Source organism: Drosophila sechellia, chromosome 2R (assembly GCF_004382195.2).
Source record: "Drosophila sechellia strain sech25 chromosome 2R, ASM438219v1, whole genome shotgun sequence".
NCBI lineage: Eukaryota > Metazoa > Arthropoda > Insecta > Diptera > Drosophilidae > Drosophila > Drosophila sechellia.
This window is the reverse complement of record NC_045950.1, coordinates 5514266-5532422: the sequence shown is the minus strand read 5'-3', so window position 1 is coordinate 5532422 and position 18157 is coordinate 5514266. Positions and strand designations below refer to the sequence as shown.

The 18157-nt window shown below is 44.4% G+C and overlaps 4 protein-coding genes and 1 long non-coding RNA gene across 5 annotated transcripts in view; 3 read left to right on the top strand and 2 right to left on the bottom strand.

The window, feature by feature from the left end:
* Positions 1-5: 5 nt before the first annotated feature.
* LOC6608334 (mitotic spindle assembly checkpoint protein MAD1) lies at positions 6-2638 on the top strand. Its single transcript, XM_002033035.2, has 4 exons — positions 6-232; positions 299-1353; positions 1407-2218; positions 2280-2638. Exons 1-4 carry the CDS (start codon positions 112-114, stop codon positions 2482-2484), a joined length of 2193 nt encoding a protein of 730 aa, XP_002033071.1. The 5' UTR covers positions 6-111; the 3' UTR covers positions 2485-2638.
* On the bottom strand, positions 2608-4820 carry LOC6608333 (conserved oligomeric Golgi complex subunit 6). The gene is made up of 4 exons (XM_002033034.2): positions 4710-4820; positions 4020-4651; positions 3745-3965; positions 2608-3685 (listed from the first exon to the last, which is right to left on the bottom strand). The coding sequence occupies exons 1-4, from the start codon at positions 4797-4799 to the stop codon at positions 2736-2738; spliced, it is 1893 nt and encodes a 630-aa protein (XP_002033070.1). The 5' UTR covers positions 4800-4820; the 3' UTR covers positions 2608-2735.
* Positions 4821-5067: 247 nt separating this feature from the next.
* Positions 5068-6318, top strand: LOC6608332 (SAP30-binding protein). The gene is made up of 3 exons (XM_002033033.2): positions 5068-5265; positions 5327-6072; positions 6137-6318. The coding sequence occupies exons 1-3, from the start codon at positions 5173-5175 to the stop codon at positions 6273-6275; spliced, it is 978 nt and encodes a 325-aa protein (XP_002033069.1). The 5' UTR covers positions 5068-5172; the 3' UTR covers positions 6276-6318.
* A 266-nt stretch (positions 6319-6584) lies between these two features.
* Positions 6585-18157, top strand: part of LOC6608331 (serine/threonine-protein kinase N) — a 32549-nt gene continuing 20976 nt past the window's right edge. Inside the window, exons 1-2 of the mRNA XM_032716784.1 lie at positions 6585-6711; positions 7548-7847. Coding sequence (XP_032572675.1) covers positions 7827-7847 — 21 coding nt within the window. The 5' untranslated portion in view covers positions 6585-6711; positions 7548-7826. The remainder of the gene's footprint in view (positions 6712-7547; positions 7848-18157) is intronic.
* Positions 9872-10862, bottom strand: LOC116800656. Its single transcript, XR_004361544.1, has 2 exons — positions 10791-10862; positions 9872-10672 (listed from the first exon to the last, which is right to left on the bottom strand). It is a non-coding gene; the product is annotated as an uncharacterized LOC116800656 (long non-coding RNA).

The following is an 18157-nucleotide window of genomic DNA, read 5'->3' as shown; positions in this document are numbered from 1 at the left end:
AAATATTTGCAGCCACTCTAAGCTAAATATTTTACCAACTTATTTTCAGCATTAAACAAATAAATATCTGTACTGGAAACGTTAACTACGGGCTCCCACATAAAATTTAAAATGGACGACATACGTAGCAGCATAGATGATATGATGGACCGCTTTAACGACAGCATAACCCATTCGGCACCCAAGAAACTACTTTTCAACCGGCTTTCCGCCTCCTTCGATTTAGGACCTTGTAAGTTTTATTTAGTGCTTATTTACAGGCGCAAACGTAGAAACTAACAAGTAACTGCTCTACTAGCACCCAATAAGCGACGCCTTGAACAGGAATCACCGGAACGCAGTCTTAACGCCACCTCCTCTTCCCTCAATATGTCCGCCAATGATTCCATGGGTTCCTTGCAGAACAGCAAACTACGGACCGAGCTGATCCAAACCAAGGCCATAGTAATGAAGCTGCGTAACGAAATCGAACAGAAGGACCGGGAACACAAAGAGGCCATATTGCTGGCTGAGAACAATAGCACGGCTTTAAAGGTGCAGTGCGACATCGCCACCAAGAAGTATTTGGAGCTGCAGGATGATCTTAAGGCGCTCCGGAAACGGGAGCTGGTCTTGAAGAATGAGGCTAGTCGGGCCACCACCGAGTTGAGCCAACTTAGGCTAAAGTTCGATGAATACACGATCAAGTTGCAGAAGGAGAAGTACGTGCAGAAGGAGGATGCCCGCGATGTGCAGGTGTGCATCAACAACGAACTGAGCGAATATCGTCGCATAGCCCAGCGGGCCGATCTCGAGCTGCAGTCTACGCGCAACGAAGTGGAGCGTCTACGTCAACTCCATGAGGAGTTGAAGGAAAAGGTTTCCGGATTCGAGCAGCTGCGCGCCAGTCACGAGAAGCAAACGCAAAGCTTGAAGGTGGCCAACGATCGCATCAAGGAGCTGGAGTTCGAAATTCAGTCGTATAGCGACTGGAAGGAGGTGGTCAAAACCTCACGGGAGCGCCTCGCCAGTGTTCCAGATTTGCTTGCTGAGGTGGAGCACCTGCGCAGCCACAACAAGCATTTAAACACTCTGATAGGCGATAAGTTGCTTCTGGAGGAGCAGGTCTACGATTACAAAACGCGACTGGACCGGGAGGAAGGTGCTCGGGCAGAAGCAGCTTCCCTGCAGGTGAAACTGCTTCACGTGGAGCAAGAACTCAAGGAGTGGGTCAAGGTGGCCCAGGATCACTGCTTGGCCAACACTCTGGTCAGCCCAATGGCCCTACGCTCGCGCATTGAGCAACTGCTAAAAGAAGACGTCATTCACGTGGCAGAGAAGACATCATCGGCTTCGGATACTAAGCATTTGAATGTAGGTCTTGTCCAATGTGTTCCAAGTCCAATTTATCTGACTCCATTTTATAGACCACAGTTCGAGATCTTGAGCAAAAGTGCGCCATTTACTTGAAGAACATCGAGGATCTCAATATCGGATTGAAACGCCACAAGAACTTCAAGGAGCGGCTGCAGCGCAAACTAATCACCGTGTCTAAGGAGCGCGACTTCTACAAACAACTGGTGGAAAATTTCGACAAGGACATGACCATGAGCAATGCCAGTGTGGCGGACATGACGCAGGACATGCAGGTGCGCTTCCGAATGGAGGTGCTTGAACGCACCGTAACCGGATACAAGGACATGTGTGCCACATTGGAACGCGAAATTCAATCCTTGCGCCAGCAGGAGCTTATGAACGAACCCGCCGGAGAGGGCTACGATAGCGTCAAAAAGGAACTGGATACGCTGCGGCTGGAAAACGATCGACTGCGTCGGCGCAAGGAGGAACTGGAGATGGAGATGATGCACCGCTGCCTGCGGGGCGACTTCAACATGAAGGACTTCAAGGTGGTACACTTCAGTGAAAATCCCGCTGCCGAAGCCTATGAGTCCAGCAAGAACATGATGGAGAAGCTGCAGGCGGAGATTGAGCGACTCAAGCGGCGCAACAAGAAGTTGGAGGACGATCACGAGCAGAGGCTCAATGAAACCACCAGCACGGGCGGCATGACACTGAACTTTAAGGAGTTCAATCAACTTCGAGCCGAATTGGAGTCCGCCAATGGCAAGATGCGCAAGATGAAGGATTGCTTCAAGGCGGCCAGAGAGGAGTTTCGCGATGTGTGCTACATGCTGCTGGGCTATAGAATCGATCGCATTGGTGCCAACAGCAACTATCGGTGGGTACCGATTACATAGATCCTCCCTTTCAGTTGCTAACATTTAATATTTCTCTTGCAGCATATCGAGCATGTTTGCAGAGGGACCGGATGACTATCTGGACATCAGCCTTAACGAATCGAACTGTTTGGCGCTGCTGGAGTCGCCATATTCGCACACATTCAATCCGCCGATTGATCAACAGCTGGCAGCCAGCAACTTTCCCGTATTCTTTTCCGCCCTCACTCTAGAACTTTTCCAAAAGGCCACTGTCACGATGACCTAGGTCACTAGTTTAGTCTTAGCTTAAGCTAGCCGAGTATGAAGGCATTGGAACTTATTCTTGTCCGCATCAGATATACGATTGGTTTTTTATTTTACCACAATAACAATAAGCGTTCCCACGGACTGCATGAATAAACATTATATTTTTCCACTTTTTTGTACTATTTAGATCGAAATACAGAAATATTTATTAATGTATACATAAATTATAAATTATAGTAATGCACAATAGAAATTGGAATAGCCAATCCACTAAGTGGAGGTGAGGATGTGAGCCACCTGCTCGGGCGTTCTGTGCAGCAGCTGCTCCGGCTGCTCGAAGCCGTTGGCCGGATCATGGACTCGCTCGTAGATCTGCTTGTAGATGGCCACGATCACGTTGAAGGAGCGCTTCTGAACGGCGGCCCGGTGACTGCTGGACATGATGAGCTGCACCTGCGGCAGGAGCAATACATCGGGTAGTTCCAGAAAGGCGTCCATCTTGGACATGAAGATCTTTAGCAGGTTTGTTTCTATTTTGGATTGATTGCTCTGCAGAATGGCGTAGATGGGACCCAGATTGAGGTTCGCCACCAGAGATGAGGCCTGTTCGGAGGTCAGTGTGTCCAACTGGGCATCCGACTGCGCCTGCAGCCGCTCCACGCGCTCATCCATATATTCGTAGACAGCCAGCGAGCTTTGCATGTGATGCAGACAGTTCAAAAGGTACACACCCATGTCCACGGTGGGCAGATGGGCAGCACTTTCTTGCACGGACTGCAGCAGCGGATCTATCACGCAGCTCACGATCTTTGTTATGTCTGCCTGCCGACCATCGACCATGGTGGCCACCGAAAGAATCTCTTTGAGCATATTAAGCAAACGTGCCACGCTTGGCGGCGGTACAAGATCCCTTTGCGGCGGTTCCAAGGTTAGACCCGATCCTCCAGAGGGGCGCTGCAAAACACTTCTCACCTGGGCAGCCAAGGCGCCCAGGTAGATCTGCTCACTGTTCTTCTGAAGCTCCACCAGGCACTCCTCCAGGCTGCCGCCCTGCACCACCTGGCGCATAATTTGCTGGTAGAAGCGCAACAGGTTGGAAATGGTAAACAACACAATAGTGTCCTTCTCCGCCTGCAGTATCGTCTCCACTCGCACTTTGAGAGGATGACAAACTCCATCGGCTATGTAGCCCAAAGCGTTCTGCAGCTGGTCGGAAATATCTATTGCAAACCGAAGAGCATTATTTTAGTGCCTTAAAGGATGCATTTTCTTTTCTTACCCTGCTTATCGCACTTTTTGAACAGCAACGATAAGTTCTCCTTTTCGGTGGGAATGCTCTGATGCAGCCACGCAAACATATCGCCAATATATCTCTTCGGATCGTGGGCATGCAACTCAATGGGCTTCGGGTTCCCTCCAGGACCCCCTTCCGTCAAGGCCTCAATGAACTGACGCACCAAAACAGCTCTCCTCGCAATCGCGTACTCATCAATAACGTATCTGCAAAGGCACTTCTTTTACAAATGCTACAGAAAATTCCACAAAATCAATCACTTGAATAGCACAGGACGGTCCTGCAGCCGGCTCATGGCTTCCACAATCAGCGGGCCTATCTCGTTGTTTTCTAAACTGCGACAGTGGTTCTGTGTCCATCGGTAGAGCCTTTCCAGAGCGCCCTCCTGATGCAGTGTCATCTCCTCCATGATGTCGATGGCAGCTGTTTGGTAGCCACACTGCATCAGCAGCCGGCAGTCAGCATGAATGCTTTGTACTCTGTCCAATACGCGAAAGAAGTCCGCCACAATGGGTGCATCCTTGGCAGCGCCATATAGTAACTGGTGCTCGGCTCCGCTTAGCTGAAAACGGGCAAGGAAAGCTTGCGCAATCTGTTTATGCACCTCTAAGCGGTCCCTCTCCCGCTGCATGGTGTTGGTCTGCTTGATGAGATCCTTGGTGAGCGCCTTTGAGGTCTCCAGATCAGATTTCATCGTCTCCACTGACGTGGCCATCGTGTCCAGATCTTCGCACACGGCATCCAGCGACAGCTTCACCTGGCGGAAGGCCTTGAGAAAGTTCTCGTTGATGCCCACGGAGCGCTGTTCGATCTGACTACGCAGATTCCTGCGATTCTGCAGGGTATTCTCCGTGAAGAAAGTAGACAGACCACTCAGAGCGTCCAATGTGTCCTGGAACAGTAGCGGGGTTATTCGCTATTGGCCAAGATTGGGTACATTGGGCACTGACCTTGTCCGCCTCCAGGCGCGCCTCCAGGATCTTGTTGACCCTCTTCTGGATCCTGTCCAGCTCCTCCGGTTTTTCCTGCGTCGAGCTCATCTTAAACAATTGAATGTGGCCAGGTGCGCGAAAAGTAAACATATGTTTGGAAAATACTTAAGACCTAAATGAACAAATGAAATATCTTCTATATTAATTTTATTTATTTTATAATATATATATATTTTTTATTTATTTTTATTTATTTATTTCGTTTAGTATCATTTAACGCTATCAATATCAAACATAGCTACTAAATGTTTGAAACGGCAAAATTTTTTTGATATATCGCACTTTACCCCAAAAATACCAAATAATATCTACTGAAGCCCTGGTTCATATGCTATAGAAAAAGAAAACAGTTTTGTTTTCGACAAATTAAAAACAATATCTTAATATAATCAGTCGTGGTCATCTAAATACATCCAATTAAATGGCTGCCCTGGCCAGCTTGACCGCCCAGTACACGGATTCCGAGAACGAGGGCGATGCTAGTCCGGATTCCCAAAACTCCACGGCGTCCCTGGTATCACCTTAGTTTTAGTCGAAATCTAGAAATGTCACTAAATGCCTTTCCCAATACCCAGGTTATCATACCGCCCAAGCGACCCACGCCGACGCCCACCAAACAGGACGAAGAAAACAAGCGATCCAAGGAAAAGAAAAAGAAGCGGGCCAAGAAGGTGCGCCGACTGGTGAGCTACCAGGATGACACACTGATTTCCGACGAGGACGAAGACCACGCCGCAGTGTCCTCCAGCGAAGAGGAGTCCAGCAGTGGCGACGAGAGCAACAGTTCCAATTCCCAGAGCGAAGACAGTCCCAAAGCCAAGGATAAAAGCAGTGCTGGTAGTGGTTCCAAGGATGGGGACGCGCCCATGGAGGTGGACGAGGAGCCTGCATGTTTCCCGGTCGAGGAACGAACGGCTGAGAGCTACGAAAAGGATGCCAAGTACGCCAAGTATAAGTTTCAGCTGCCACCCGAGCCAAAGGGGAAACCGTCCGCCGAATTAGTGGCCAAAATCACTAAAATGTACACAAAGATGAGCCAGACCAATATGGACATGAATCGCGTCATACAGGATCGCAAGGAATTTCGCAATCCCAGCATCTATGACAAATTAATAAGCTTTTGCGACATCAACGAGTTCGGTACCAACTATCCGCCCGAGATCTATGATCCTTTGCAGTGGGGCGAGGAGTCCTACTACGAGTCCTTGGCGGCGGTCCAGAAAACGGAGATGGTGAAGCGGCAAAAGGATCGCAAGGACATGGACAAGGTGGAGCAGGCCACTGCGTTGGCCCGGAAAGTCGAGGAGGAGGCTAAAAAGCGGTAAGCATGCATTTAATCTTCTGTATTTATTGAATTCACTTGTTAATTCGACTTCATCCTGCAGCAAATCCAAGTGGGATCAGCCGGCACCTTCGTCAACCGTTGTTAAGACCACTCTTCCAGCACTAACCACCACTGTTACGGGCACCAAGGGCACTGTCATTTCCGCCTTTGGATCGCTGCCGAAGAAGCCAGCCGTTTAGTCTTTAATTTCGAAATAAACATTTATTTTTAAACATCCCATTATCGTTACAAGGGTTTAAATACTAAGAAGCCTTCTTTTGTTTTTTTTTTAATTCCCGTACAACAGTCAACATTATTTTCCTTTCTTACGTGGGCACTATATTTCAGAATAAACAACAAATAATACGTGAAAAAATAAATAAATAAATAAATTTGTTTGCCGTAAAATTTAGGAATACCCCAAATGTGCAAATCTTATCCGAAAGTGTTCAATGGTATTTTCTTGGTATATTTAAGACCTATTCCGCATATTGTTCTCACTCTGTCGCGGTCACACTGGCTGTAACTCGAACATCCGTGTGTTGGGTTGTACTTTTGCGTTTTAGATCACAAAAACACAAATAAATACAGTGTTTATTTATTGGATGCAATCGGCGTTATGATTTGAAAATAAGAGTGCGTGATACCTAATTCGATTGATAGATTCGGAGTAAAATTTGGAGAGAACGATGCAGGGCAGAGCAACAACAACCACACACCGAGAGAAAAGAGAGAAGACAACGCAGCAACAGCATAAGAATTTTTCGATCTGAGCCGAATGAGTGTGTGTGTGTGCGAGCGAGATAGCCTGAGATTCGTACAAAAGATAAAAAGATGAAGAAGATGCCGAGATTATTGTTAAACCCAATGTCCGTGTATGTGTGTGTGTGTGAGTGGAGAAAAATTTAGTTTAAACAATCTTGGCCGTGCCATTAATTCAAGGTGCATATAAATGCGGATGTGGCCATTTAAACGGCAACCGGTATTTCGTCTGCCCCTCGCTTCCCATCCTTTTTTTAGCTGCGCGAGTCGCTATTTTGCCGCAACTGGCGCTGCATCTCTCCTTCCCCTCGCACTCGCTAGAAAGCTTATTTATAAACCCAATTGCAAGAGCGGAACAGAAAATAAAGAAAAAGAAGCACCGTTCAATTGTGGGCAATTTCAATGGGTGAACGCCATTGTCTCTGGAATATGCATAATATTTAGCAACAGAAAAAAGGGGCAAAAGTGGGGAGAAAAGAGCCTAAAGGAGAAGAACAAGAGCAAGTTCCCATCTCTTTGTTTCGCTCGCAACAATGAGATGCGCTGTCCCACTCTCTCCCTTGCCTCTCACACCCTCGCTCCCACTCTCTTTTACCTTTCGGTGCTGCCACTTGTTGGTGTGTTTGTTGTTTGCCGTGCGTGTGTGTTTGTGTGTTGCCCTGCCCAAAAACAACATAATTCTATTCAGCTTGTTGCTTTTTCGACCGCAGGAAATCAAATGAGAGCGCATTCGATAAAAAGAGATAAAGAAAATACTGTTCGGCATCAGGTGTTAAAGTGCTAAACAATTCCGAAAGCCAAAGGAAAGTAAACAAAAACGCGACGCGTGCTTGTGCTTGTGTGCGGCGCCAATAAAAGCCAAAAGCAAAATACTGACACCCAAAAAGATACACGCAACAACAAGAACCATATTAATAATAACCAACAACTAAATACAACAACAAGAAGCTACGGCATCGAGTGATTCAAAGCGGCGCACCAAATAAACCATGTCGGATTCGTATTATCAGGTGAGTGTGCGTGCGTGTGCATGCGTCAGTGTGTGGGAGTGAGCGTCTGCCGGTCAAATCGGTTGCTTAACATTTTCCCTATCAGCTAGTGGCCCCTCCACAAACCCCCTTGTCTCTTTTTCCACCTCTTTCGTGGATTTTGCCGTGGTATTTTAAACATTCCTACGCAAAAAAAGTCCAACTTCACCTAATTAAATACTTCCATATGTTTTCTTTCAACTCTTCTAAGCACCAAATGTTCTTAAATTGCATTACAAGAAAGGGTGTAATCACGAATGAATCAATTGTCTATGTAAACACCTCCACAATTTAATATAGAATAATAATAATATAAGTTTTGTACTGCACTGACCAAAGACTATGTTTGTTTTTTCTTAACTCGAATTAGCATTGATTGAAACCCCTTAGAATCACGATCGAATAAATATTTTCGTTGCAAAGTTAGCTGGACTGTTAATTTGGGTTGCGGCTTATCGAAGACATTTAAACATAGAACTCGTTTTCGCTGTGAGGCATTTCTTGTCTGGGTATGAGTGCTCTCCTTGCTGACACACCTGTTGCGCACCGGTGATTTCCGCTCCAGCTGACGGAAACCACTTGTGGGTCATCATACCCGGAGCTCTTCAGTAGCCCCCATCGACCAGGAATAATAACCGTGCCAATGAGAACAGCAACAATTGGCTGCAAATGACATCACTTTCGTTAGGTGGCGTGCACAAATCGCGTTCCACATTCAAATTCACATCCAGTGCGCCAAGTGGCAATTGGCTTAAGTGCGTGTCCCACAGGCTATAAATAGACACTCAGCGGTCAACAATTTTATGGATATTTTTAATACCTACTGGGCAATTTGAACGCCTCAAATGTAAGTGGAAATTGCAGAAAATCAGCAAAGGAAAAATATCACAGTTAAAATGGGTTTTAAAATTTTTTGAGTTTTAAAATCCTACAGTGTAAAAAAGTACAATTAATATTCGAATACCGAAAGAAGTTCGACTTAAATATCAATCCATTTGTAAAGCATATTGCTTTAAGCTTTCTCATAGTTTTAGCCTTTGCATTTGGTATTAAATCTCAATGGCAACTTTTTTCCGTGTAATGCAATTACTGCCGGCTTGCAATTAGTGGATTGCCCTGCAATCAGTTGATTACAGGGTATTTAACTGTGCAGTTTATAAATAGAAACGGGCGGCCAAGTTGTTTTGGTCGATGCGACGCCGCCTTATCTCAGAACTCGCGTATCGCTCTTTATAAGTTCTGATTGCAGCTTCTGTGAAGATGCTGCTCTTGGTATCGGGAACAGCATCCATCACGTAGTGAGTGAGTCAGAAATCATTCAGCAGTGACCCATTAAGTTAATTTTATGAATCCCCATTCACCAGACCTCGCAGCAGCTACTTTCAATGGTGAATTTTTGCGAGATGGCATGGGGTGGGATGGGATTGAAAGTGCAGCACCCCACCGAATAATATAAGCCCAGTGGATAGTCACACTCGGTCGGTGTTTAGCCAGAAAACCAGATTCCCACAGGAGGAGGAGCAGCGGCAGCTCCTACTTACATACTTTTGCCATTTAAGGCGGTGCACCGAGTTGCAGAGGAGACGTAATCTGCCCGCAGGTTCGCCTCTTTTTAGACTTCAGAAAGCCGAGAACCGGTTTCGGTTTCGATTCGAGCCATCTTGGCGTTGTTCTAAAGCTGCTCGGCGGAACAGGGTCAGCAAGTTGGCATGGAAAACGGCACTGATGGCAAAGGAAAGCCTAGAAAATGCCGGAGTATTTGATTCAACTGGGAAATTTTCCTGAATAATCGATTTACCATTGAATTGTATACATTAAGAAGTTGGGCTTTATTTTCAAAATTTAAAGAATGCACAAATTACATATGTTATGCTGCGATGAACTTTATTCCATTTAAAGTGTGCTTGCTGGCTCTTAAGTGTTTTGAGCTTGGGTTTAAGCCTTGTTGATTTGTTTAACAAATTTGCAATGGGCAAAAGGCCTCGACAAACACACTTGCTTGCATGCTAGCGGAATGTTGGGCAAACAATTGGTATGGGGAATGGCGGTCGGACCATCAAGTGTCACGTGTCCCTGCCCCACTGCCTCGACATCACCCCTCCTGGCCATCTCCTGCGTCATTGTGTGGCCACATCTTGGCCACTGACAGGCTGTCAGAACAAACAAAGGGCCACACCAACGGGGAAGCGAGGGGCGAGCGAGGAGTTCTGCAGCTTGTTGTCCCTGGCCCGTTGTTTACCTTTGGCTCCGACTGCATCCCGCAAAGTGGCTGCGACTGCAAGATAATTCCACCAAGTATACCAATTAAAGGTTTATTTTTTCACTCACAAATGGGTGTGCAAAAGATAGTCTTACTGACTCCGAATCGAAGTGAAACCACAACATTGAAATAAATCGTGTTCTCCATATTCATTAATGTGAAATAAGTAGCCTAGGAATGTAAGAATGACAGGCTTTATTAGGGATTTAGCTAAGGCTAAATGTTTTTGCTACGTAATTTGTGAAAATAAGATGATTTTTTGATGAGTAATTATGAAAACATTCTGCACGATCAATCAAAGAAATATTCTCACTCTGGAATGAGTTGTACACATAATGTATATTTTTGTAACTTATTCCGTATTTCTCAATTTATTCGATTAAAATAGGAACATTTCTCATGACGATGCAGGCAGATAGTTAGTGCAGTGAATTTCTTTAATTAAATTGCCACTCGGTCGCCGTCTTGTTTGTTTACAGCTTCAATTTTCCTCGGATTCCTCGCTGTGTTTCCGCACACATTTGTTTTGCACGAGTTTTCCTCAACCCTGTGATTGGATGGGATGCATTTAATTAAATTCAATTAGTATCTATTAGGTTGGCGTGGGGCAGACAGATGGAGGCTGCTGATAAGCTTATCATACTGCGACTAGTCGTGATTCGTACATGTCTGTAGATTCCGGCTGCGCAAAAAGTTTTATTTGAGCGTTTGAGCGATGATGCGACTTAGACTTGAGCTTCCACTATCACCACCCTCCTCCACCCAGCAAACAAACAAATTTCCCTTACTCTGGCGAAGCTCCGCAGATTATATTGTTTATATTTCATTGGTGCAGCCAGTTGTTGTGCTCATGTTTCGTTATCAATTCGACCCTCGGAGCTGCTTTGCTTTGCCAGCAGCTTACATAAATTGAGCAATTAAATGTTGCAAAATATATGCATCGCTGCTAGTCAAGCGTTCAAACGGAAACTTTATTACCATTAGTTTTCCCTCTTCGATTTTTCCCGAGAGGCAAAAGAAAGTGCTTTTCGTACCGCGGGGTCGACGGGCATTGAAAATCATTTAATTAACTTGCTGCCTATCGCTGGCCTTTTGTTTGTGTTGTTGTTCGCTGGCGTTATATCACACCCATTTGCCTGCTGCCCCTCTGCATTTGACTAAGTTAATTCATAGCTCGTTATTGCCTGTTCAACCAACACCCCTTCCACTTCCTCCCGCGCCGTGGGCACATTTAATTGCTGCAATTGATGAGTTCAATTGCGCAAATTATTGCGCTGACTTTGTGCCGCAGCTACAACAGCTACAGCTGCTGCTTTGTTCCTTTTCCCCGGATCAAAATGAGATTGTGGGTGTGGGGCCGATTGGATTGGTGCCAAAAGCAACAGGTGAGGAGCTAGGACACTGCAATATTGCCTTTGTAATCTATTAGAATCGGTTTATGCCGCTGGCTGATGAACATAAGTTATTGACCAGCCCAAATGAATCATAATCTATCCTATCGTAAGTTAATCACCTCCGAAGTGATTAGCGATTAGGTGTGTTTTGACCTTTTGAAAGTTCAGATCTTAGATATGTAGTCACTCAAATGATAGTTTTAACCATAAAGTATTCTAGGAATTGCGATTGCCAGACCGAACTATGCATGTGCCCCATTTCGAGGTGCCTCACTTTTGGCGCAATTCTTTCGCCTGGATTTTGCTTGGCGAACGGGTTTTCGCCTTGAACTCGAAAAGCGGAAAACTCGAATTCGGCGCATGCAGGTGTCCCCAATTACAGTGTGTTCTCGAAATTGGGACAACGTTAGTTAGCCAGCCTGTGTTGCTCCGCTCTTTTGGGTTGCAAATGATGTGCCCCAATAGGTGGTGAAGGGGGTGAAGTGTGGCAGGAGTGGTAACCAAGAGAACCAAGATCCACAACAAACACAGAAACTAGTTGCAGAAGTAGAACTCGTCTCGCCTGACACCTGGAATGTGGTGCACCTTAGGCCAGCGTCTTGAACTTGCCACACTCCGTTTCGAATTGCAGTTGCAATTGCAATTTCTTTGGCAACACAGCCAAACGCTGCACGTGCAGCCGTCAAACAGCTGGGTATTGTTGTTTGTTTGCTCGTTTATCTGATTTTTTTGGTGTCTCTGCAGCCGCTGCTGACCGTCCATTTCCATCCAATTTTCCTCGCCTGCGACGTCTGCTGCGGTAACATTGATTTCTGTATAATTTTCGTAATTTTCACTTTCACTCGACCAAAAACGAACAAATGGCAAACAAAAACAAAAGCTGGGCCGCCACAACGACTGCAACTGCGGCTATTGCCATAAAGCATTTTTCAATCAAATTAACAGCATGTTAATAGCATAACAGAGACATGCCACTTGTGCATATGTGAGTGAGAAAGAAATAGAGGTAGGGTTGACAGATGCACTGAGCGTAACTGGGGGCTATTTGATATAAATTCTCGTGCTGGAATAGTGTGAGAAGTTTTTAACTTGCAGCTTACTTACTAATTTAAAATGAAATAAATCTAATTTACTTTATTTTAAACATGCCATTAATTAATCTTTTATTAAACTTCAATTTTACAAATTCAATTATCATCTTTGTGATTATATTCCCTGTCAACAAAAGTACTACCCTATATGGCATTTTTCTCAGTGCTGAGACCATGGTGCAGTGAGAAAGAGAGGAAGAAGAGAGGGAAGAAAAGCGTGCCAGGGCTCTACTACAATTGTTTGGCAAACACCTGCGATGCTCCGTCCCTCTTCTCATCTCGCGCACTCTCCACGTTTGAGAGCCGCTCTCTGCCAATTTTTCCACTCTAAGCTGGCTTCCTCAAACAAACGTCGTTGTTGCTGTTGTTTGCTGTTTACTAAACCATTTTTTTTCGATCGCTGCAAGTGTTGTTGACCGCCGCGTTTGACGTCGAAGCCAGTGCCTTAGGCGCTGCTCTAAAAATGCCGTTGTTCGTTGATTGAATGCAGCAGCAGCAGCAACAACAAGAGAAACAACAACGCGCCACACGAACAACAAACAATGCGAAAAAGCTTCCCATTTTAGAGAAGAGTAAAAAATTTTTAGTCAATCGGGAAATATGGTTCAAGTGATGGTAATAAGTAAGCTTTGCGAAATATTAGCCGTTTTACGCTAATTCTAAGCACTTACATTTCTGTTGTTTGGTTAAAAATAAATATTATAGTTAGACAAAAAAAAATACTTAGAAACCATTAAGTTTGTTTTAACTAACTGCATACATTGTTTTTGCGTAAATAACTCTATAATTTGGAATCCCTTATTTAAGGATAACATACAAATGATTTCAGTATTGACAGTGTCTGGAAATTCTTTCAATTTCACTAGAGCTAGTCATTCTCTTTATACTTTAAAGAAAAGTTGTGGTTTGAGTTCTGAGAGTTTTCCACTTTGTGCCGATAGTTCTAATCGCAGCGATAGGTGCCGCACTAATACATCTCATCTGCCATTCGCATGGTGGTGTTTGTGCGGGGAATCCATGTTAATCACATTACGTGAGCTCAGCTAATGCCTCGCCGATTCTGTGGGAATGGCTCTGATTTTTGTTTTTATCGGTGCAGTAGTTGCAGTTGCACCTTTCAGCTCTTAATGCAATTAGTTGGAGCCGTTGCTGCTGTGCGCCTCCCTACCCATGTTTTCCATCGAATGCTCTTCGACACATCAGTTTTCCCACCGAAAAGTAACTGTAATAGTGCACATGCTTTATCATTTTCAACTGTAGCGAAAACATGGCATAATAATTGGGTTGCCTGGGATTTCGGGGATAAGAGGCTTTCAACTGGGGCTGGTTTGTTCTTTTAACTGGCTGTATAAGAAGATGCAAATGAGAGTCGACACCCTTCGCATGATGTCTTTAAGCCAGCCAGTCGGAACTTTTCAGCGGAAAGGGCGCCTTCCTCTTTGACGTCGGCCGACACTGTGGGCCCTTTTCCCTGTTTTTCCCTCTTTTCCCTGCCCTTCTGGCCATAAACGATTCTTCTTGGCAGCCATTGTTGCCGCTGGGCTGTCATTGTGGCAACATACAGTCCAACTTCTTTGTTGTTAATTACCGAGAACGTAGTTGAAAGAAGCTTTAAGTATCTGAAATACATTGAATCAGTGCGTAGTGATTTTGAATATTAAATAACATCCTTTGGCTAACATTGTAGTTTATTAACTGCGCCTCCAATGTGTTGTATCATTCGTGTGCGAGAGGCTTTACTGTACCTTTCCTGTTATTGTTGTACTTGTTACTGCATGTTGCTGCAGACGACAACGATGTCTTCCCACAGCCGCATCGATGCGACAGCAAAACTCAGACACAGAGCCAAGTTAAAGCTATAGCCAAAGTTAAAGCCAGGCGACAGCCAGAGTTTTCCCTTTCGTTACGTGACAGCGCCCAAGCAATCACACGGCCCGAAAAGCACCATCCTACAGATACATTTTCAGAGACATCTACGTCTGCAGATATGTACATCTGCAACAGCCGTGGCTAAGACCTCCGACAATCTGCATATCCATTCAGATCTTAACTCGGCTTTCGTTTGCCATGCGGTAAGAGCATTCGTTTTGGCATTGTTCTTGGCTCCGTTTCCCTTTTTAATGACATAATTGACAGGCACTCATTTTCCGGCTGAACGCGGCGAACTTTCCCGAAATATCCAATCCATTTCCATTTCATTTAAGATCTAAACAAAAAGATTTCGTCGTTTATGCAACTTTTTGATAATAATGTTTTCCAGTCTTAAGTAAGTTTTTGATGTTTCGGAAAGATTATACCGATTTCGGTTTAAATAATAGTAAGAAACGCATAGCCATAGGAGAAATTAATTTAAGAATCTCAGCGGTAGTACGAATGTGTGTTGTAAAATGTGATAAAATCTAGCGTACATAGGGTACACAGAGTACTTCGCCTTCTTATGGCTTTGGACACTTTTCCTTTTTTGTTTTTTTTTGGCTTTAAAGAAAAGGAGTTGGAAGAGGGGCGTGTAATTATGACGAAACTGGCTGACTTGTCTTGTTGGCTGGGCAACTTTTTGGGCGCTGTTTTCGAAGCGAGTGCGTGGCAGTGTTTATAGAGTTTTGATTCAGTGTTCGGTGTTCGGCGTTTTGTTACTTGGGTTTGTCAACCTCTGAGATCTTGGATCGACGTGGGCTGGGCGACTGGCATGACGCATTCGACGCTTTGTGGTTCGATTGCCGCATTTCGGTTTCGCTTTTCCGAGCTAGCGAGCGAGCGAGACTCTTATCAGTCGCTGCACTTGGCATTGGCCACATTTTCTTTTTTGGCTTGCCTTTTTTCATTTTGGCTGCACATCCGACATCCGGTTTCGGGTTTTGCCAGCAATTTCCGTTTTCCCAACGCGCATAGTGTCGGCAAACATACAACCCCACAACGGCCCACACGTATCGATTCGAAAACCCTTTAATAAAGTCATTGAATAGGTCAGGCGGGTGAGTCAGGGCCGCCGAAAAGGTTGGCGGAGTGGGCTGAAAGAAGGGAACCGCCCTGGGTATGGATATCTAATTAGTCACTCGTTTGCGGGGCTTCTTCACTTTTGTTTTGCAAAGGGTTGAAGGCCTTCAATTCAATTCAGGTGGAGGAACTTGCAATTATTTATATGAAACTATGGGTAAAGTAATCAATATAACACTAAAATAAATTTTCTGCGACTACTGAGCGATTTTTAAAAATTAATTTTAGACAAACAACTATGCATAGCAACTGGCAAATAAAGTTAATAAAGATCCCGTTTTTAATGGTTTGTTCTAGAAAAATGTAGCCTTGGGTGAAAGAATTTCTCTAGAGCGGAGAAAGCCTTGGGCCAAGAATTCTTCTAATTGAAGCGGCGCCACGCTGAGCCATGGAATTTCCCTCACTTGCTCTCTCGCCCATTTTTCCATTTTCCAGCTATTTTGAGGCTTATGCAAATGACGACACTTGGCTTATCTTCTGGCTTAAACAAAGTCGTGGCCAGCTGAAATGTGTGACAGTTTCATAATAGTCGAAATATCGGTGAGATGCCGCGAGCTTATTCTTGAGTCTCAAATGTTAATCAAACATAGCTGTACAATTCCCAGAACTGGTACAATGGGAGTGTTGTGAAAAGAAAGAGGTGTTGGGGGAATAGAGCCAAGAGGAAAACTGAAAAGAATCTGAGCGGAGCCAATTAACAAACTTGAGTTGCAGTTATTCAGCCGCACACTCTCTTCTGTGCTCTATCTCTCTCTACTTTAGTCTTACTCTTTCCGGAGCATCACTTCATTGAACTACACTGACAGAAACTTGTTTTTCTTTTATTGAATTTCTTGTTTTTCACCTTGAAAATGCGTCTGATTGCAATTTATAAATTTACTTAAATAGAATCAATAACTTCCACGTACCCTGGAATACCACATAAATACTGAGGATCCCTATTCTTAAGCTTTATTGTTCCTGAAATGTAGGTTTTTTTTTTTGGAATGGAGTATGGAACATAACCCCCTCAACTAAAGTATTCTTTCTAGCTACTTAAGCCGATCTTAAGTCATGTATGTACATATGAGTATCTTCCCCTTGCCGATGGTGCATGCAGTGCTCTCCCACTTTTCAAGACTTTCTTACACTCTCCCACCAACGTTTCGCTCTCTCGGCTTGGAGCTGCGGGCTTTGGGTCTGTGTGCTTTTCTTCAGTTCGCTCGCGGACTTTGAGTAAGCCGGTTGTGTTGTGGTTCGTTGTGGCGTCGCTCGATGTTTCAGCCTGCTCGAATGGTTCGTTTGTTATTGTTTGTGTGTGAAAGTAGCGGCGTGCTGCAGAAGCGAATTGCATAAATTGGGAAGGCGAAGACGAAGCCTTTGTGCCTGGTGATTTTCGCGTTTATTCCTCGTACGGGTGTGCAGAGATATATGTTTTTCGACGGATGACGCACGGATAAATGCGTTTTGGCCATGTCAATGTCCTTAATTTCGAGAGGCACGCCCACGCAACGCGAGTGCAAAACAGATACAAATCCGGCAGATAAACTTAAAGACACCTTACCAAAATGGGATTAGCCGATTTCGAGCTGAGTGTAAGTTGCTAAACGAATCTACGCGATTTGGACCATTTATTTTACGGCTTCTTCGTCGGCTTCAGCGGATTTCTAGTTAATAATTAAGACAAAAGGCGAAAGATAAAAGACACAGATACAGATACTCCGATACTCACAGATTCAGATACACCAAACGGCGCTTGGGTGAAATTCCATTTCTCTTTTACTTTTATATTTCGTTTGGCTGCCAATCGCTTCGTAAAAAGTGAAAATCCAAGTGACAATCAATTAAAATTCGAGACCAGTCGAAAATCGATTTTCGGTTTCAAGCGGGCCAACATTTTGTTCTAATTTTGCCACAATTTCGTTGCGGCCACCTTGCGCCTCCTCTTTCACCCTCTCTTTATTGCCGAGTCTCTTTCGCTTGTTTTTTTTTTTTTTTATTTACGGTACTTACGCTACTGAGGCTTAACCCCAATTCACTTGTTGCATGTGCTGAATAAGCAAAAATCGTTAAGAAAAGAAGCGTTGAAGAAAAATGAAAATTTTCGTTGTTTTTAGTATTGTTGTCACAGTCGTCGATGCCTTTCTATGGCTTTGGCTTTGCCTTAATGCCATGCGACTGGGTCAAAACCCCCCTGTACCCCCTTTAACCATTTTCCATATTGGGTCGAACTCGAATTACGAATTAAAAAAATATAAATACGAAATAAGAAGCGTTGACAGCTTCAGTTGTCAACTAAACTAAACAAATTCATTAACACCGGCACATGCATTTGCCATAATAAGTTGTGATTGCCTTTAAGCGTTTTTGGAAAATTTATAGTTGACACTCGGGAAAATCGCATTTCCAATTCAGTTCTCCCCTGTCATTGCGGTTTTGTAATGCAAAATCTCACACCAAAACCGAATTCAGTTTGTTTAGGCGTTTGTCCAAAATATACAAAGTAGTAGTAGTAATAATAACAAAGCCAGTTTCTACCTGTTCAAATTGTTAAGCAGTCTTCTGCTCATAAAT